Source organism: Vombatus ursinus, unplaced genomic scaffold, assembly GCF_900497805.2.
Source record: "Vombatus ursinus unplaced genomic scaffold, bare-nosed wombat genome assembly UNPS02005459.1, whole genome shotgun sequence".
NCBI lineage: Eukaryota > Metazoa > Chordata > Mammalia > Diprotodontia > Vombatidae > Vombatus > Vombatus ursinus.
Window position 1 is genome coordinate 3,586,066 of NW_020945237.1, and position 22,241 is coordinate 3,608,306.

General features: G+C 39.0%; 1 protein-coding gene across 1 annotated transcript in view; it reads right to left on the reverse strand.

Annotated features, from left to right (window-relative positions):
* Positions 1–1,150: 1,150 nt before the first annotated feature.
* CFAP69 (cilia and flagella associated protein 69) overlaps positions 1,151–22,241 on the reverse strand; it is a 72,946-nt gene continuing 51,855 nt past the window's right edge. Inside the window, exons 19-23 of the mRNA XM_027847918.1 lie at positions 19,668–19,744; positions 16,802–16,999; positions 14,902–14,988; positions 13,378–13,482; positions 1,151–1,642 (exon numbers count right to left, since the gene is read on the reverse strand). Of these exons, the coding sequence (XP_027703719.1) occupies positions 1,472–1,642; positions 13,378–13,482; positions 14,902–14,988; positions 16,802–16,999; positions 19,668–19,744 (638 nt within the window). The 3' untranslated portion in view covers positions 1,151–1,471. The remainder of the gene's footprint in view (positions 1,643–13,377; positions 13,483–14,901; positions 14,989–16,801; positions 17,000–19,667; positions 19,745–22,241) is intronic.

Here is a 22,241-nt window from a genome sequence, read left to right on the forward strand (position 1 = left end):
ACATCCATGCTCTCACACAAGGTGTCCCACATGCCTGGGACACATTCACTCATGTCACCTTGTACAGGGAACCTTTCCTGGTATACCTAGCTGTTAGTATCCCCTTACTCCATGATCAACTTGCACTTCCTTATCTGCATAAATGCTATATATTCTTCTAGCTTCTATCCAAGTTTCATCTATGAATTTGTTCTGTGAAGCTTGGGTTCAGTCAAAGGGCCACACTTAAGGACCTAGAGGGTCACATGTGGCCTCAAAGCCAAAGGTTCCCCTCCCTTGTTCTAGCAGAATGTAAGTTCCTTTTGATTAGGAACTGTGTTGTTTTTTTTTTTTTTAATTTTGTCTTTGTATCCCAGTATCTAATGAAATGGGGCAGGTAGGTAGCTCAGTGGATAGAATACTTGTCCTGGAGTCGGAAAGACTCATCTTCATGAGTTCAAATGTGACCCTGGGCAAGGCTCTTAATCCTGTTTGCCTCAGTTTCCTCATCTGTAAAATGAGATGGAGAAGGAAATGGCAAACCAATCTGCCCACAAAACCCAAAAAGGAGTCATGAAGAGTTGGACATGACTGAAAAATGACTAAAACTATTGAATGCAATGTCATGGGTCTATTAAATTCTTGATAAACTCTAGTTTAACAAATGAATTTATATCCCTACATACTGTGTTGTGGCACTAGAAACACATTTTTCTTGCAGTAGTTCTCATGTAACCCAATCTCCAAATGTGGATGAACTGCTGACCTCATTCCCCACTAGACCCACAGGTGTGCTCAAGCAGAAGATTGCTAGGATCCAAACAGGAAATCAGAACCTTGCTTGCACCAAGAAAGGGGAGAGGATGAAGAGGAAAGATGTGAGATGTATCTCACTCTGATTCTGAGGGTGAACGCCCTGGATGTGGTTGGCAGAAAACTTGTGCTACTAGGCAGCTGGCAACCTCATCTGGTCATGGCTCTGCCATACCCCTTCTTTTGACCATTTGATTCATCTCTGCACGAACGTTGTGTTTGGTGCTTTCCAAAGAAGGGGAAATGTGAGTCTACGAGCCCTGCCCCAGGAAAACCAGGCTTCGTATGTAGTTTAAGATGACAAACAAGCTATTTTTAAAATATTTTCTTTATTTTAAATTGTTTAGGTAATGACAAATATTTCTTTATTATGGCAAGAATAATTAACTACCATATTTCTGTCATTTAGTTTGAGAGAACATAAAAATTTATTCAGCTAGAACTTTTAAAAGACTGTCAATAAGTTCCTTAAATTTCTGATGCTACATGTTATCGAAATGTTCAATCACAAAATACATTCATAGAACATGGTTAATTACACATTTCCCCCCAAGCCCCACACAGTACTTTGTCAAAACCATAATAATATATTCTAAATGTCTGCCATAAACATTTTGCATAAAAATATATTTATTCACTAGAAAACTAGAAGCAGTTTTTTTTTAAAGTGAGTGTGATGCTAGAGACCGTGATAATTTTTTGGCTTATCTTCTATTTTAATTCCTTTGACTCTTTGTAAAGCTCCTCCTTGAATAGGCAGCCTTTTCAGGGCAATGTCTGTGTCTGCTAGTGGTCCCCCTATTAAGTATACAGGAGTACTTTCCACAGTTATCACTTGACCAGTGGGAACCTAGAAAAAGGAAATTCATTTTAATCTTTCAAAATTACAGGATAAAGCCCAACATCCTTCAGTCCAACTTTGAAGATTATCCCCAAAATATATGTATTCAGATTTTCTTCGAGATTCCCCAGTTGGATACCTGATGTCATAGTGTATAGTGGAAGGTAAATGACTGTCCCATGGGGACATACCGATTAATGTTTAGCATGTAAGGAATCTCATCATGGGAGGGCGGCAGGCTGGATGTGTGAGTGGGATGCGGAGAGGAGTTTTGGTGTCTAGAAAGATATGGTAGATTAAGAAACAATGCAAGTATCAGTGAGGACAGCATCGCTTGAGCTCTAGGCCCCGTGAAAAGTGGGGCCCAGCACTATTTGACATCCAATGAAGTTAGAGTTTAGTTAGTCAAAAGTAAAGACAGAGGATCAAATTTAGTCAGAAGCAACTCTCAGTTCAAATGGGTCATAATTCTTTTAATCTAATAACAGATTTCAGAGTTGGAGAAGAATTGAGTATTTCTTAAAAGTATGCAATATATGTTACTAACATCGTTTTGAAAGTCATATTTCTTTGTGGACCTAAGGTGGTTCCCCATTCTTATTTTTTTCAGCATTGTTCACACTGGGGGTGGCTAGTATTAGCCCTAATTTACAGATGAAGTACATGAAGCCTCGGAGACATTAAGTGACTTGCACAGGGTCACCGTGTAAATAGGTCAGCTGGCACCAGAAACCCTTGTCACTATGTTTAGTGTGCACTGATGGGAGAGGAGAAGAAATACCTCTATGTTCCACAGGGTATTGTAAACACAACAGAAAAATGGTTATGTAAAAGAAAGGAAGTAAAAGAAAATAATATGAGAAAAATGACAAGACTAGTAAAAGGAAAGGAAAAGAAAGAAAGATGTATACATATAGTAGGGAGTCATAGTGGATGGCAACCACCGCCCATAGATTTTTTTTTAGAATATTTTCCTCAGGGAACAATTTCTACCCAGTTTCCTTTGGAGAAGCAGAGGTGACTCAGCTAGAGATGAGATAGATTAACATTTTTTATCTGTAGGCCTTAGCCAATAATCCTTGTGTATTCATTAATCCACTAAACATTTATTGGGTTTTTATTGTATCCATGGGCAACCGATAAATAAAGGGTGATTAAAAAGTGGAACACTCAGTGAATGCCTCCAGGAATGATTTCTTATTTTGCCCATGTTTCCTTGAATCACTTGTTTTCCATCTGATGACTGTGTGAGGGGGTGGCTTTGTTTTTTTCTTCAGTGTATTTACTTCAAATGTATTTATTACTTCCATGTAAGAACTACTGCCTTAATATGAATGAGTTATGTTAGAGTGCTTTCCTTCCTCAAAGATGGAAAGGGGCAGCATGGGAGTGCTGGACAGAATAGGGGGAAGGGTTTGAGGAACCAGAGAGTTCCACCATTTTGTGTGGAGTCTCTTGCTGACTGCCTCGGCCTCTTGAACACGGGCTGAACCTCAACTCTGACGAGCAGGACATAAGCCGGCCTTGGTGCTTCATGGTGAAGTCCTTACGTGACTAACAATAAATTAACGCATCGTTTCATGGTTTACAAAGCATTTTTCCCACAATAACCCAGCGAGGCCTGTAGAACAGTGCGTCTGGTGTTTAGGGAGCGTGTTATTTGGCCACGGTCACTCTATCAGCCAGCATTTACTGAGCATACAGCTCATGCTTGGTACTTTACTGGCTACCATTTCAGGATGCCCTGCCCTTGTGTTTTACGATTTCATAATCCTGAGGCTGTTCCTTTTACTATTTTGTGTGGGGCAGATTCTACTCAGAGCCTTTTTTTTTTTAAAGGACTGAGTCTCCTCATCTTGCCCAGGCTAGAAGCAAAGGGGTTACTCTGGGCCTGGTCCCACTACTGATCTACATGGGGGCTTTGATTCCCTCCATTTTTAACCTGTGCCAGTTTCTTTCCTCCCTAGGCAACCTGGTGGTCCCCTGTTCCTAGCAGCTCACCAAACTGATGCCAAAGTTAATGCACACACCTGACTGGTCAGAACTCCTGAGATGGAAAGATTCACCTGCTTTGCCTTCCCTGAGACTTGGGGCTACAGGTGTGCACCCCCCCCCCCACTGTCTGAGCCTCTTCTTCCTGGTTTAAATTTTACCTCGGACAAATTGTGGTTGTTGTGCTTCATTGCTTTAATAAAAACAACCATTTATAAAAGCAAGGCACTGTGTGAGGCATTGGGCATATGAAGAGGAATAAGGATAATCCTTGTCCTCAAGGAACTTAGACTCTAATAGTAAAGTAATGACAATATGATTAAGTGGGACCCAGGGGAGATAAAGGCAAAGAAAAGGTTCAGATGGAGCACCCTGTGAAAAGTCTGAGGAGTGAGGGAATGATACCAGCTGAGGTTGAGTGGACACTCAGCTGGGCCTTGGGGGAAGAAAAGCATTTCGATAGGCAGGGCCGGTACTTGAACCTGGCTTCCCTGACTCTGGACAGGGCACCTCACCTACTTTACTAACCACAGCACTTTCCTAGCACTGTCCACTCTGCCCACAGTCACTCTGTTCACTCAATTCATCACGGAAGAGAAGGCTGGCTATTCTGTGTGTCTTCCAGCAAAACACAACGAGGGGTCCTGCCTTCTGCATCCCTCTGGGGCTGTCATTCAGGACTTTATTTTTTTCGTGGGTTTTTGATGCTAAATATATGTGGTTCATGAATTTCATTTGTGAAATTGGTCAAAAATTAAATATGACAGCCCCAGAGAACACAAGGCTTTTAGCCATGAGATTATGGCCATCTTGTGACTAAGTTTAGGCTTTCGTTCCCTGCCATTCTACTGCCTAAAACTGTTCTATGCATTCTAGCCAACCCCATTAACAGAAGAAGGTGATAGAGCAAAGTTCTCCAGAGGGATGGGTCTTGGGAAATGGTGTGTTCATAATAAAGGGATTCAAAGAACCCTGGCAAGATCCATACTGATGTAGAACGAGGTGAGCAGAACCACAATTTACATACTGACCACAAGAGTGCAAAGGAAAAACATCTAAAAGACCTCAGAACTTGGATCAATGCAGTGGTCAATCATGACTTCAGAAGACTAAGAAGAAGCATGCTTCTCATTTCTTTGTAGACAGAGGACAGACAAAAGGTGAAGAATGAGGCATACATTTTTAGACAGAGCCAAAGTGTTGATTTGTTTTGTTGGCCTCTAGTTATTTGTTATGAGGGTGGGCTTCTTTTTGAGGTGCGGGATTGGTGGGTAGTGAGAGGAATACAAGAAAGAAAACAGTATCAACCAAATATTACAAAAACACACAGAAAAGAAAAAACACAAAGAATGAAGTTCAAAAGGAGATAAGACATCAAAACGTCCCAAAATTTATGTAACTGAAGTTCCCAGGTTCATATATAATCCTCTTTTCTGTTCTTTATTTAAATATTGTTTGTTAAGTTCATAATGAGAAAGGAAATTAAAATAAAAGGAATATCGGTTGAAAAGATAAAAAGAAACAGGGTGACCATAAGGGAAAATGTAGTAGAAAGATAATGAATTCAGTTTTGAATATAGTGAATTTGAAGTGCAGGTGAGATATCTAGGTGGAGGTGTTCTCTAGGTGGTTGGAGATGTAGTTTTGGAGCACAGACATGAGGTCAAGACAGAAATATTGATTTGGGATCATTTATATATGTGATAGCTGGAGCTGTGGGAAGGGATGAAGTTGACAAGGGCTAGGATGAAGTCTTTGTATATGTCTTACATTGGACTGGGAACTCTAGAAGGGCAGGGATTGAGTCATTTCTATTTATACCTCCCCCAAGGTCTAGTACAATCTTTAAATATAGTAGGTGATCAATTAAGGTATACTGAATTTCTAAATCTCAAATCAGGACATATGGTGTGATACAGGTTCTTTGTTAAAAGAACATTTTCTTAAGATAAAAACTATTCTGTATAAACAATGCCCATACCTGTCCTTCTTACCACTCTGAAATATCATTTTCCTCTGGGTCTGGGTGATGTTTTGGGGAGAGAGAGACTGGCAAAATGGTGTCGGTTGATCCAAGCACACACAAGAGGCTGACTGCCCTTCTTCCCTCATCGTAGGCATTGGGGCCATACTTGCTATGGGCAGGAGGCCACAATACAGTAAAGAAAGGAATGAGATTTCTTTGCCAGGAGGGTGACTAGGAATGAGCCACCACTGGATTGGGATTGAAATTGCTGGGCTTCCATGATGTAGACAAGAGGAGCTGGGATGTTGTAGAGGCCACTACTGCTGCAGCCCACATCTAGAATGACCAGCGACTAAGATTTCTTGGGACTGGTGAGGTGAAGGAGATTCTGGTCCTGGTGCAGAGTGGTCAGGAACCACTACAAAAGGAGATCCAAAGTGCTGAGACTGCTGGCTATTGGGAATAGAGTTGGGCTGGTGAGCTGAGAAGGGAAGGCTGATTTCCAAAGATATTTTCCCTGTTTGATTCAGAGACAGGGTCCTGAATTCACCCACCTCCTTCTTTACTTCTTTTCATGAGCTAAGGACACAGGTGTTTCAGAGCTTCCTGCCAGTGCCCCAGAAGACTTCAGAAGGCAAGCAGGGGCAGGGTTTCAAGAAGGCCAGAGGCAGATGGATCCACAGAAGCGCTTGACTTCTTTTTGTTTTTTCACAATGTCCAATCACAGTGCATCAAGGCCTTGGGATATGGGTGAGTCCTGATGACAGGAGATCCCAGAGAGATGGGCTGGGAGTACACAGAAGTTAAGGGCACAGAGCTGCTTCATATTTCGAGTAATATTCTATTTCATCTTTTAGCTGAATTCCAAACCTGACCAGCACCACCTCAAAAGACACAGACTTTTGAGGAAAGCAGTATAGAAGTCTATGGGCTAATTGCTCCCTGGAAGCCAGTGGGAATACTGCTTTCTTGGAAGTCTACCTCACACTTGTGACAGAGAGTTTCTGAAGAGACACCTGGCTAGTGACTGAAAGGGAGTACTTCTTGGTGGGCAGTTCCTACGATGTACTCTTTCATTACATAAAACACTGACTTTCTGTAGGCTTAACAAAGGCGGTACTTGAACCACATGATCAAAGGGCATCAGAAAAGACGCTATAAAGACTACAGACATGACATCCAGAGAGACCAGAAGGTTTGGTGGCTACGCACATTGGTCTCAGTGATCCTGGACTTTCTCAGGACTGTTTGCCTAGGTTTTTATGTTTCACTGTCATATGTGCGTAAAGAAATCAAGTTCCTGTCTCATGGAGGTGGTATGAAACATCCTATTCTTCTGGAGGCCTTTAATTTGGTCTAGAGCTGAATGTCATGTTGACTCCACATTTTGTCTGTTAGTATCCCAGGACCTCAGCTGGCCTTTAAACAATTCCCTATTAGACATCTAGAGCAGTTGCTAGAAAAATAAGTATTGTCAGGTATCTGATCACCTGCTTGTTATTATTTATGATGCTTGATTACTTGTCTATGTAAAATACATTCAGGGGAAAAAATTTTGTCTTTCCCCATGTGACACCAATGATCACCTTAGTTCTCCCTCCCCAAGAAACCCTTCGTTACATTCCCATTGTTCACATATACAATCCTTGTCTGTGTGTAGTACTGATACTTTAAGTTCTCTCCTCTCACTCCCTAATTGTTCTCATAATTAGTTTGCTTTCCCAATCTACCAAAAAGACAGGATCAAGGGATTGATTCCCTCTAACTGAGCCTCATTCTACCTGCCTGATTACCTTTAATACGCAATGCCCATTCCTCAAGATGCTTTTCATTTTCTAGATTTATGATGCTCTTGGCTCTTCTACACTTGTATCTTTTGGCAACCCCTTTTGGTGGGCCTTCCACTTCACTTCCCCCCATTCTTTGAGGGATTCACTGCAGGGTTGGCCACTTTCCCCACTCCTCTTCTGCATCAATTATTACTTCCATATAGGTGATCCTCAAATCTCCTCCAGTTTTTTCTTTTTCAAGGCTGCCTCAGGCTGGCATTGTTTTGGGATGCTTCACTGCATCATAAGTCATGAAGAGAAAAGGCAGAAATCCTGATGTTTCCCTAACTTCTCTGTTATTATTGATATCATTGTGTTTCTGGCTGCTGAAAATAATATTTTAAGTTCCCTTTAGACTCACTGACCAAGTCAAATGACTTCTCTGTTTTAAATCAAGCTCATCAATTTGCCTGTATGTTTGTTCCATAATAACTTCCGAAGGAATGAAGTTTGACCAAAACTGTTTCATTATTAAGGATATAAATGTATACCTTTGGTTCAATGTGTGCTATCCTGAAATAAAATGACAGTAGGTAAAATTTTCATATAAACATATCTTTCATAATTTTTCATGGATTTCAGTTGAAAATTGGCAAGTAATGGTTATAAAGATATGCGACTATACTCAACGATTTTTTCCCCCAGATAATTGCCAAACACTGCTTCTTCTATGTGGCTTCGTTTCTGCTAAGTACAGCATTGCTGACTCTCTTTTCAGTGTTCACATGCAATCAACACCATTGTTCCTTGTGGATAATAATAGCTAACACTCATAAAGTGCTTTACGAATATTGTCTCATTTTATCTTTACAACAAACCTGGGAGTGAGATGCTATTATCAACTCCATTTTATAGATAAGGAAACCTTGAGGCAAACAGAGGTTAAGTGACTTGTCCAGGGTCACACAAATAGTAAGTATCTGAAGCTAGATTTGAATTTGGGTCTTCCTGACTCCAAGCTCAGTGAACCATCCACTGTGACAACTAGCTATTATATTGGTTCTGATACCGATTGTTTCTGAGCATCAATTTTCAGTGACATACATAGAGTTGAGTCTTTGATGCCAATGGCCTGGGTACTGTTTCCACTGCTGCACAACACAATCCTTCCTCGTCTTGTGTTTCTTGTGCTTTTCATGTACATCCTCCATAAAGGATGTAGCCAGTGTTTTGAATCTTTTAATACACCAAACGTACAAATGCAGCATTTTGACTGTTGATATATTGTTTCATGGTCTTACTCTTTGGTTCGCCCTTCTTCTTTGCATATATGTACTTGATGACATCTATTATGTCACTCCCTGTGTGAGAGTCATCATTGTTAATTTGCTGTGGCATACAGAAGCACCCCTTTCAAACTCTGGATCACCTAAAATTTGGATTTTTTCCAAGTTCCTAGTGTTTTGTTTGTCACAGTCATAAAGAATCACTGGAAGAATACTGTTAAAGACACAGGCCTTTTTTTTAGGAAGTAAGTATCTTACGACCACTGAAAAGCATTTTGCAATTTTCCAAAAATTATTTAACTCAAAGGTGTGTGTGTGTGTGTGTGTGTGTGTGTGTGTGTGTATGTGTGTGTAGGGGGAGTTCAATGGCAGTATCTTTAATTAGCATATGAAACTATAAAAGGAAATGAGATTAATCTGCATTCTTTTCTAACTTTGATTCAAAATGAAGAAGGTGAAAGCTATATTGAAGAGGCAAGTCTTTTTACTTAAAAAAAAATGTTGTGAAGTGCTGGGCAGTACAATGAAAGAAGTGGAATGAATTGTTTGACTCCTCAAAGAAGGAAAATCCTTGATTGACACAAGAGATAGAATGAGATCGATCATGCTACAATGTTGTATAATGGTCCTGGACTATTTGGGATGATTTGGACACAGTCCCATTTAGTGGTAGGAGAATAAATTTGATGATTGATGGAGGGCTCTTCTACTTTTATTAATCTATAATAAATATCTTTATGCCAAACATTACTCCTACTGTTATTGCTACTAGTAACTTTTTGGATGTGTGTTTTCTCAAATATTATTACTAAAAAAAGCAATCAAGAAAACAATACCTACTGATGCCTATCCCTATTTTTCATTTCTTCAATATCTTTGAAAGGACTGTTACACAATTACTGAGGATATCCTTGGTAAAAAATAATGATATGATAGAATTTTGCAAATAATTTTCTATAATAGACTATACTTTCATAAATTTCCAGAAAAGTATAGGTAATATTGTTTGTTGATTATTAAAAATTATTTGAAACATTAGATACATTGATACATTAGATACATTAGAGCAAAATGTAGCTAGCCACATGTAGTCTTCCTACAACACCCACGCATAGGTTAAGATGAGACTAGATTCCTCGATAGACACGTGGGATATAAATATGATCCACAATTCTCTAATTACTAACATGAAGCAATGCCCAAAAAAGTGAGTTACATCCTTGCCAATGTGTTTGCTTCTATCATGGAGGATGTTTGGTACTTAATCCAAACAGAAGAATTCCATGCGCGTATGTCTGCAAATGCTACTGTACATAAATGAGATTTATTGCCATTCAAATGAGTTTGATCTAAACATCTATGCAGAAAATACCAAGTGGATGATGAATGCCTATTTGTCCAGACAACAGCTGGATGGACAGTTCATGGAACTGGTTCATCAGCACAAGTATTTGAACAGGGTGCCATATTGAATAGAGGAAAGAAAGCAAACGAACTTCACTTGGGAAAAACTGCACAGTAGTTTTAATAAGCCCAAGTTTTTTCCTAAAACAAAAACCCAAATTCTTCTAGTTAAGGTAATTTTGCAAGCCTAAGTTTAAGAAAAGTTGCTGATCTGTGTTGGTAAGTGAGATTTACTTCCTGTGAGCTCCCTATACTGATTCAGTCATAGAACCAGACAAAAAAAAATCTCCTGGGGTCCCTGCTCTCTATATATCAGTCACAGAATGCAGCAATCTCCAAAGAATCCAAATTCCAGGTCAAACAAAAGGCAACAGAGAGAAATATGTCAGTATAAACAGGCTGCAGAATATTACCAAGGGGGAATTATCTGCAAATGTTATAAAAGATATTATTTGAGATGTATGATCAGAAAATGAGGTGAGTCACTCATGCAATGAGTCAAAGATAAAATAAGGAGGGCTTGTGGGCTGCATTTGTACCAAGGTAATATTAAAGGACCAAGAAAAAATCTCTTGGAACATTGGGTTGTATTATTCTCCCTATGAAGGAAGGATATGAATAAGAGTCAGACAAGATAAGAAATCAAGAATGGGTTGAAATCTGAACTCCTTGCAATAAAATGCCTATAGATCCATTTAAATACTAAGCAAAAACATTTTCCCTTCTAGTGATTCTGCCCACAGGCTTGGAGAGAAGCCTTTCTGTACTTAACAATCAGCAGAAGAGGGATGTTGGGAAATGTAGCTTGGAAGATTTACATATTATCACAGTAATAGCAAAAGGCTAGGAATCCCTTAGCGGGATCCTGAGAAGTATAGCCCAAAGCTGGAGAGACAGGAAGTACACTGGGTGAAGTCAAGGTCTTGAAGAAAACTTGAATCAGTTTATGCCAGAGGAAATGGGAGATAGGGGTCTGAGTCTGGATCCAAACAATTGGCATTTGTAGGATAAATTGGAAAGAGAAGTCATGCCAGAAATGATACCTTGCTGAGGCCAATGGCAGGTAGGGTAAGAGTGTGTGTGGAGTGAAGGGGAAGGTAGGTGGTGCAGACTGATAAAATCTAGCATCTACCCACACTGGATTAGCTGAATAGTCTTCCCAAATAGGCATTTGTTTTGCTCTGTGCACCATATACATACATACATACAAATATACATACACACACATATATGTATATGCGACGCAAGTATTCAGCTGTACTCCAGCAACAGAATGCTTTTCCAACTTGGATTCAATATGAAGAAGGGGTGAATATGAAGATGAATCTCTGGATATGACCCAGGCTACTGACAGCATAAGCTGGAATTTAAAAAACTGAAAGTTGCATGTTTTATGTTTTCACAAATTTTCAAATGTTTTTAAAAAGTCCTTGATGGTGGTGGGGATGTCTGCTAACCTACATAGTCTTCTGTGGGGACCTAGGCAATGCCCCAGGTTCTTAAAGACCATGCCAGCATTACATGCTTTGGTAGGGCCTGTCAAGCTTGAAAGCCTTTGAGGAAGGGCCTAGTGATGGACTCTATGTCTGCTGGCAGAGGATTCACCTAGGTTGGGTTTATCAGGTTGGCTCTAGGGTGATGAATTTTTTTGACCACAGCAATTTTGGAAGAGTTGTTTCAAATTACAGAAGTGTTCAAATCGACGTTGTGGAAGAACTCATAATAATGAAACCATAGATCTTTGAAGTGTTGGGGATAACCGCCGACGTGTGGAAGCCTGGAAGACAAAAGCTCTACTGGGACTAAATCCAGGGTACTATTCCTAAAGTTTTGTATCCATTAAACCTCTTCTTGCCATGTGATATTAGACTATAGATGATTTTTCTGACATCGATTATGTGATTCTTCTTACACTGAACGCTTTCTCTGTAGATATGAATGTATGTATATACATATGTATACACACACACACACACTAAATATGTACACATGCATTTTACTTTGTAGATCCACTCATCACTGGCAGCTTTTGTTTCTAACTATGACAGAATTGTTCAATTTTAAGTGGTTGTGGTTTCAAGTGCTTTTAGCATTTTTTGTTGTGATTTGATTATCTTTTGTTGTCTTTTTTTTTAGTTTTTTGGTCTGAGCTTCCAATGTATCCGTGAGAGAATTCTGTGTCAAGTTTTCCTGGTTGACATGTTTCACAGAAACATCCTGTTGAGGAGGTGGGTCTTTTAAGGCCTTCTTTAAAGCGCTTCGCCCATTTGGTTTTTGTTCTATCTTTGTTGCAAAGAGTTTCCCATCACTGTTTTCCTGTTTTAAAATGTGTACACAAGGTTTTAGGCACAAAGCTTTTGGCTTGGCAACTTTCTACTGTCCTACAAGCATGGGTATTTTTCTAAATGTTTTCCTGCTTATACTTGTAAATTTTTTTTTATTTTTTAAATGTATTTAGTTCAGTACTTTAATCAGTCACAAGTATTCTAAATACTCTGGCACAGTTTGAGGTAGACATGATAAAAAAATGCAATTAAAAAGATAACATCAAGCACTAAATAAACACTTCGCTGAATCTTTGAGTTGCAAAGATCAGCTGACATTTTAAGTATCTCACAATTACTAATAGGAAATACTGCTTGAAGGCAGGAACCCCAGGAAAGGGTGCTTGAGTGGAGACTGGGGCTCTAGCTCTGAGAAACACTTTAAAGGCCAAACAGTGGAGCGTGTTTTTCACGTGAGAGGCAAGAAGGGAGGCCTCAGGCTGATGAGCGGTCACACGTTGGCTTTAGGAATGTCAATTTGGCAGCGGTGAGACGGATGCATTGGACAGGATTGAGATGAGGATAAAATCAGCTAGTGAATGTAAAGCATCACGTAAGTGCAAGCTATTGAGGTTACTATGGTTACAGCACATGACAGTTGTGTTTTCAAAAGAAAATAACATGGCCTAAGAAGGGATTATCTGGGGGGGAAAAGTACTGCTAACACCATTGTTAGGATGATGTGCTGATTGAAACTTTTGCTTCTGTATCATCAAAACAGATTTATGTTCTCATGGGCCCACATATGATATTAACAGATGTGTTATAATAGAAGAAAAAAAGTCATACAGATGGATTCCACTTTCAGTTCTATGAGACCACTACTGGCTACTCTTGCAATTTGAATTTGGGGTGGTGCTCCAGAGAAGAACAAACCTGACCCTTTGTAAGATTAAAAGAGAAACATTGGCAAAGTGTGAAGCTGTTCAGAAGTAACTGCTAACTTGTTTGCCTAAATCTATGTAAAAAAAGAGACAATTGCATTAAGGGAGAAAAATCTTACTGTTATATTCAGGCCTTTGATGTCCGTTGAGTGAATTATGGCATTCTGTGGGTATTCGTTGGGTCTGGAAGACTCAATAGCCTTTTCCTGAAGCTTCTTTGCTTTCTGAAGATATGGAAAAGTTAAAAAAGAAAATCAGACAAATTGCTACAACAGCAATCACTTTAGCATGTGTTCAGAATGAGAGACTATATTTTATATGGGTCAAATTTATTCTCTGGCTGTTCATTAGGCACATCTGGAAGTTTTATTTACTTTCTAAAGGCATTAGGATTTTATTAGAAAGTTTTATCTTCAGCGTATTAAATAAAGATGCAGCAATCTGGAAAAGTTAATGCCATTTGTAAAGATAATTGACTTAAAAATCAAGGGGTAGGCTAGGCCAAGGGGAATCTGGCTTGATTCATGGAATATGGCTATGTGAGGTTTTGGATTAAATCTATTAGTATAGATTTTTATGCTATTTTGCATAAATTTAGATGATTTGCCTAAAGTTAATTAAACAGTAAAAAGTCAATATAATTTGCTGTGGTCATATTAGAACTCAACATTCACTGGAGGAAGTGAGGGAGGGGGAAGTTAAAGACTGATCTGCAGAGCCGAGGACCAGCTCCTCTAGATTGTTTGTTAAAACTGAAAGAACAGCTGGGGATGATTTGTGACTAAGGTTGGAAGGGCTGCTCCCCAAAACAGGTACACCTGGTAGCTCTGTGTTACCTTACTACCTTTTTTTAAAATGCCAGAATCTGGACTAGGCCTGTTGCTTTGAGGCAGGGATTTGATGCTTGCAATCTCACAGTAGGAGACAGATTTGCAATGCTTAATAAAGTATTTCTAAAAATTGAATGGAAAAGGTGTAAAAGAAAAGAAAGAATTCACATTTATGAAATTGGGATTTCTGCCTCCCTAACTGAAAAAATATATGCCATTTGTCTGAATTGTCCCACTTGTGCTTAGTTTTCAAACAGCAGAAGGGAAGCAAAGCTTTGCCAGTCTTATACAGCATATGCATCAGCTTTTCCCCTAGCTCTCTTTACTGTGTTTCATTGAACACCTTCTTTTTGTGATCACAGAAGTAACCAACAGTTGAGGAGGCAGGGTAAGATGGAAGAACTGTTCCCTAATTTCTACCCCTCACCTCAATGTTTTTTGCAGAAAAATCAGCCCACTGATGATGGATGCAGGAGTATGACAAGGCTGAAACAGAAATACACTCTTTCTATCCCTCATGCCCCCTCTCACTTAATGCTTTTATCATGTCCTGCCTTCTGGTCCTCTCAGGGCCACTCAGGCCATCTGTATTTCTCTCTAATAAATACATTCCATGAAACTCATGGAACTTTCTGGTGAAAGAGGAAAATTACATTTTGTAAGCCATTGCTATAAACCTGTTATGTTCTGGCTATACTGTTATTGTACAGAAATACTACCAGCAATATGAACAAAAATTGCTTTTGAAGTCTAATTAGTCTTCGAATGGACATAACTGCATGTTAGCCTAGCACAATTCTTTCAAAACCTTACCTTTAAAGCTTTAGCATTTGATGTTCTAGTCAAGAATTTTGCCCAAGATTTATTAGCCATATCCTTTTGCTTATTAGTGGCATGTATCTGTAATGAGAAATATTTTTAAAAGATTAAAGACGTACACATACTTTTTTATTTTAAAAGATTTCTGTATGTGGTAAAGGAATATGGTTCTTGGTATCTGAATTGGTGTTGTGGTATTTATTTAGAAAGCCCTAGATTTTGAAGGATTCAATTCTTTTTCACCAAAGTGAATTTTCAGCAGTTCATAAACTGGCTAAAGGAACTATACAGCTCAACACAAAAGATAGAATTAAGTTTGCCATGAAAAAATTCCTTTTTTTTCTGTATGGCCAAGCTTTGAGCAGTTTACTCTTTGAATTGCCAATTAAAGGAACAGTGATATAAAATGACATTATTATTTTCATAACAACCATGATCTTCTAAAGCAAGTCTGATTACTCAGGATGGAATTTATTTTTCTCTTCCACTTCTGTCTTTGTATTCCCAGGGCCTGTCACATTGTCGATGTGCTCAATAAATTCTTATTGAATGAAAATAATATCACTTTTATGTAACACTTTCAGGCTTTCAAGCACTTTCCTCATAACAACATTGTGAGCCATGTAGTACAATTATTATCCCCACTGCATAGAAGAAACTGAGAGTTTCTTAGTTTCTTCAGAAGAAAGTCAAAGGTAAAAATGGCCTTCCTAGGGCCACCAAGTTAATAAGTGTTGGGGTCAGGATTTGAACCTAGTTCTCTTGATTCCAAATCATGTGCTCTTTTTAGTGTGCCACATCACCTCCTTTTGAATTTCTCACAGCACTTTGGACACATACTTTAATTTGCATTATAACTGTTTATACACACACGACTGATTCCCTTCTTATAACTCCACTCCTTAAAGATAGTTCTGGATACCCACTATTCAGGGGCATGGAAATTCATTCATTCATGCCATATTTATTAAACTAAAGGACATCAAAGCAAAACCAGTGAGCACAGCAAAAGACTCACCAGTTGGACAATTCATAAAACTAGTGGTAGTATAATCACAGAAGACCCATTTGACTAGTTTTATCTTAGAATGAAAGTGTTCCTTAACTACTCAGTTGAAGTGTTTTACATATTTCTCTGATTCTTATATTTCTGGGACTGTTGGTACATGACGAACATTGTTATCCTCAAAAGAATCAAAGTGTATGAAGTTAAAGTGATTTTCAGGTCATGCAGTGATGCATTTGATAAAAGAACCCAAAGTAAGGGGGCAGTTAGGTGGCAAAGTAGATAGAGCACCGGCCCTGAAGTCAGGAGGACCTGAGTTCAAATCCGGCCTCAGACCAAACACTTGACACTTAACTAGCTGTGTGACCCTGGGCAAGTCACTTAACCCCAATTGCCTTAAGAAACAAACAAAAAAAAGAACTCAAAGCGTATGAATCTTAGGCAAATCCAGTGAAGTCCAGAATATCAATAGTATTCCAGAAATATCTGAGGCCTTATTGCCAACGTGGTCCATCATTCATTTATAGTAGGTCCTGCTGCATGTATATTCTCCAGTCTTGTCTCTTTGGTTTATGAAAAGCAGAAGCTCCTTTGAGTTCTGAGGTAATACTGCACTCATTAATTCTATTTCTTTTTATAAATAAAGAAAATGGAAAGTTGAAGAGCTTAATATAGGTTATGATTTCATCAGAAAATGAAATTGATTTGAAATATTGAAACTAGAGTTTTTAACTCCAAATCTTTACCTTAAAACCTGAGAGATGACTTAGAAACAAGTAAGAAAAAAAGAAAAAGAATATTCTTATACATCTTAAATAAAGCAGGTTTGTACGGATTGGTCATGTTTGAGAGGAGTATGGCCTTTTACCTACATCCTCTCTAGCTCACCTTTATATATGCTTTCTGTTCACTGTGCATGTCCTGGTTCCGCTGGCTTTCAACCATCTCGTTCTGCAGCGCAGCCACCATTTTCCCAATGTTTTCTGAAGCTACCGTAACAGCTTCCAGTATTTCTTTATCGGCACTGATGGGTCTGAATTGTTCAGCTTTTACTTCTTCATTTATTTCATTCCATATTTCTCCAGTCTTTTATAAGAAATTAAGCCTTATGATGAGTACAAATAAATGTTGGATTTTATCCCATTTGATCCCAGTCTTTGTTAGGGAATCGACTCCTTAGCAATACTATGTTCTTAGTCAGATTTTCTTCTGTTACTTCTTGGGAATGTTTTTAGGGCAGTTACAGATTAGTAGGAATCTATTTGTAACAGAAGGGGGTGCTACATATTAAATAGTTTGCATAGGGTCAAGTGAATAGCCAATTTAACCACAGCCTCACAACTCTTACTGCAACATTTTTGCTATTGCCTTCTGTTTCACGGCCCCCACTATTTTCTGAGTTGTAGTAGCAGTGAAACATTGCCTTGGCTTCTGCTACCTTGTTTCTACTCCCCAAGTCACAAATGAGACCGGACCTCTAAAATGACTCTTAGAGGGTGCTTAGCACTTGCTTCCTTCTGTGCTAAGGAGAAATGTGCTTATACCAGGTGGGAAAGTAAATTATTCATAAAACAGATTAAATCCCTTACATTGCACTTGCTGAATATTGGAAAATTTACTTAAATTAAGATCAAATCACATTAATTCAGGAAAGGAAAGAAATCTAATTTTAATTTTTCTAAAATTGAAGGAGAATGGATAGGGAAGACGCTGCTTAGATTTGCTTAGGAAAGAAAGAGAATATTTACAGGAACCAAACAACTCTCTAGTACCTTAGGGGTACTTTACAAAAAACTACATAGTGAGAAAGGGGAAAAAATAAGGCAGAGAAGGCAAAGTCTCTAGTTAGTGCTCTGAAGTGATAGTAAAATAATGAAATATATTATTTTTATCTATTCATAAAATAATGAATGTATAACTGTAGAAAACTTTTTAGAGCTTAATTCCAACTACTGACTGATTAAAAGCATTAAAAAGAAAAAAAAACACCCAAGTATAGGGATATATGACCAAAAGTCACTTTCCAATATATGTGTCAAAAGATTAGAACAAACAGTTCTCAAAAGAAGATTTGTAAACTAATAAGTCACTTGAAAGAATGCTCTAAATCACTACCTGTCACTAAACAAAATCATGCCCCATTTCTCCTCCTCTTTTTTTTCTTCCTTCTCCTCCGAATCCAAATAGGTGTAGTGGATAGAGTGCCAAACCTAGCATCAGAAAGACCTGAGTTCAAATCTGGCTTCAGACACTTGCTGTGTGACCCTGGGCAAGTCACTCAATCCTGTTTGCCTCAGATTCCTCACTTGCAAAATGAGCTGGAGAAGGAAATGGCAAACCACTCCAATATTCTGCCAAGAAAACCCCAAATGGGGTCATGAACAGTTGGACATGACTGAAAATGACTGAATATCAACAAAGTCCAAGCAACACTGGGGATACACCTCACACCTTGCAGATTGGCAAAGATGACAAAAGATGGGAATAGTCAATGTTGGAGGGGTTGTGGGAAGTCAGGAACCATATATAGTATTTTACTTTTAGAGCTGTCATTTCAATCATGTCCAATTCTTCATGACACCATTTAGGGTTTTCTTGGCAGAGATACTGGAGTGGTTTGTCATTTTCTGCTCCAGCTCATTTTACAGATGAGGAACTGAGGCTAACAGGGAGAAGTGACTTGCCCAGCGTCACATGGCTAGTAAGCATCTGAGGCCAGATTTGAACTCAGGAGGATGAGTCTTTCTAACTCCAGGTCTGGCACTCTATCCACTGTGCCACACTGTGACTACCTCTAAATATTCCAACACTAGCCTTATACCCCAGGATGGCCACTGACAACAGAAAAGTCCCCATGGATATACCACAATATTTACAGCAACACTTTTATGTGATAGTAAAGAATTAGAGAACGGCTAAACAAACTATGGTATATGAATGTAAGGAGATATTACTATGCTGTAAGAAATGACGACAGTGATGAATACAGAAAAGCACACAGAGATCTCTACGAACCAACCCAGTGTAATGTAAGCAGAACTAAGAAAACAATACATTCAAGGACTACAACAACAGAAACAGTAAGAACCACCAGAAAAAAAAAGTCCAAAGTGAACATTGCAAAATTACTCATAACAAGCCAGCCTGGCTTGGAAGAAGGGGTGATATAAGTGCTACACACTGCAAACATTCAGACTTCTCTGACATACTGATCAGCCAGGCTGACTTGTTCCCTCTTTGTTCTCTTTTATTTTTGTCATTAAAAATATTACTTGTTTTATGAGATGGCTCTCTGGGAGGGGTGGGGAGGGATATTTCACAAAATTATGGTGATGTAAAAAACCCAACATATCAATAAAAAAACTAATTTAAAAAAACTTAACTACTGGGAGGGATGGGGAGGGATATTTTAGGAAATTATGGTGATGTAAAAAATCCAACATATCAATAAAAAACTAATTAAAAAAACTTAACTAAGCCCAGTCTATAATTGTTATTTGACTTTTTATATGTTAATTCTCTACATCCTTACACAAACCACTAATCTGAATAAAAAAGAACTAAGGTCCTGTGAAGAGGATGTAAATAAGTATAGATGTATTTCTACAACAATATCAAATATTCTATGGAAGCTAATAATTATGTGGTGCACCCATATTGCCAGCATCTAGCACTCACAGCTACCAGTAGGTTTCTGATAGTGCTGGTTTTTATGCAGCATATCAATTGTACGATCATTTAAGAGGATACTCACTTTAAAATCAAGATATCTATGTATGATACAGAGTGTGACAAAATCTTCAGCAGACAAGCCTGGTAGATTTTCAAAATCTAAATGAAGTTTATAAAACAAGAATTACTTTAACAGCATGAGAGACATGAGAAAATACATACTTTTCACGGAAATTAATGCTGGTAGCTAGCCACTTTTGGTCTCAACGCAATGTAACACCTCACTCCTGTGACTGATCGCTTTCTGCCCATGAATCTGTGCTGATTAACTACCCATAATTTCTTATTAAACAGTAGCTGTGGAGAGAAGAAGTACTCCTTCTGCTCAGTGGTTCAATTTTGAAAATAAGAGAATATTTCTGGGCTATTTTAGAAGAGGAAGAGGGTGTTGTGGCTTTGCTGTAGCCTCCCAGTACCAAAAAGACTTTGTTGACCAATATATTAGTCCAGGGACTCTAGGAGTGCTGACTTTGGGATGGGAAAAGCCACATTGGAATAGCTGTTCCGTAACTTAATACCTGTGTGACCCTGGGGCGCTTACTTAACCACTCTGGGTCTCAGCTTCTTCATAGAAAAAATGAAGGAGTTGGATCAGATGACCTCTCCTGCTCCTTCCATCTCTAACTTCATAGACTTAGTCCATGATTGTGATTCCAAACGGGATGAACAAGCTCTGTAGGTGGTAAGGAATCTTCAGTGGCATGGTACTACTATTCCCTATTATGACTGCTAAGTTGATCCTCACTATTATTTTTTCAGAATTGAAAAATTCTCCCTAATAGAATGGGAGATCCTTGAGTGCAGGGCCTATTCTGGGAATTTCCCTACAGAAGAAGGCTGCCCCAGTTTAGCTTCTGTAACTCAATACAATGAATTAAATGTGCATCATTGATTTATTTCACATATTCAATTGAATGCTTGCTGGCTACTGAGTGCATGAGTGGAATAAAGTAAAGAGTCCCTGCTCTCAAGGAGGGTACAATCTATTTTGGGAGACATAGTAAAACAACATAAGGCTGTATATGGTTTGGTCAGATGAAGATGTGGCCTGGCTAGATTTGCTAGGTGCTTTACACGTACATTATCAGTTGGTTGGGTAGGTACTGCACTGGAAAATGGACTGCATTACTTTGTAGTGGGCCACATCTGCATAGCTCTTTAATAGTATTCTGCAACTGAAGGGCAAGAGAACAGAAAGGACAGTGGGTGATATCCAGGGTTAGGAATGGTTACAGCAGCTGAACATATAAAGAAAGGAAGTCTAGGGTGATGGTTAAAGTATAGTAGGAAACTATGGATTAGAATATCATGGGTAGAGAAGCAATGGTGAAAGTAAAGAGCCTACTTCATAGATATTGTAGAATGAGAGCAAACACAAGAAGAAAATTGTTGAGGATGTGGGAAATAAACTTGACATCTAAGAGGTAGAGTAACATTGTAAGCAGCAGGTGTGCCCAGGCAGGCTCAAGGAAGAGTCCTTTCTTCCTTATCCTGTTCCCTGAAAAATGAAGATGAATTAGAAATCCTCCCATATGGGACAGATTTGATCTCCTATATATCACTGAGACTTGGGATGAGATTCATGCTTCTCATGAGGCTTGGAAAGTATCCTGTTTATTTAAAAGAAGCAAAACAGTTCAGAGTTGTGGTGGGATAGAGTATTCTAGATTAAGAAGAAATCCTTGTGTAGTTTCTCCTCCACAATCGGTCTTCTGACTGCTTGCTCAGGGCATGTGTGATTAGCTGGTCCCTCGGTCCTCATGTTTGGGGGACTGCGCAAAGAGGAAGGCCCCCGAGCCAGGGGGGACTGCCCGCTCGGAGGAATGTGAGGAACCAGAGGGGACAAGCACGGTAAAGATCAGTGGAAGGAGAACAAGAGACAGTATTGTGTTGGGAGCCAAATACAGATGGCCTGCACCAAAAAGAGGGACTAAATGAGGAGTTTGGGAAGGACAGTGCCGGCCTGGCACAGAGACTTTATGGAGTTGTGAGGCGGCTTTCAAGTATCCGGACATCTGCTGAAGCTCCCTTGCTGCCATAGGCAAAACAGCTAATAATTTTCTGAAGTAGCCTTACTGTTAGTTTCGAAAGGTGCAGGAAATGGGCAGCTAGGTGGCTCAGTGGATAGAGCAACGGCCCTGAAGTCAGGAGGACCTGAATTCAAATCCAGCCTCAGACCAAACACTTCACACTCACTAGCTGTGTGACTCTGGGCAAGTCACTTAACCCCAATTGCCTTTAAAAAAAAAAAAAGAGGACAAAAAGTGCAGGAACCAAGAAGGAGAAAGTCTATTCTGGATCTGATTTTCCAACAAGGAGGAACTATTGCTGGGATGAAAACAGTGGTTAACTTTGGGGGGAAGAGACCACTGTACATTACAATTTGCTATAGAGAAGAAAAGGAAACTCAAGAGTTTGGCATGCATCTTAGATTTTGGGAGAACAGATTTCAAAGAATTCAGAGAAAAGATAGGTAGAATTCCATAGATAAAAAGTCTATAGAGAAAGTTAGCCCAGGAAGCTCTCATAACTGAAAATCCCAAGATGCAAAGAGAAACAATTCTGACAATAAGGAAAAGGGAGAGTTGTCTAAAGA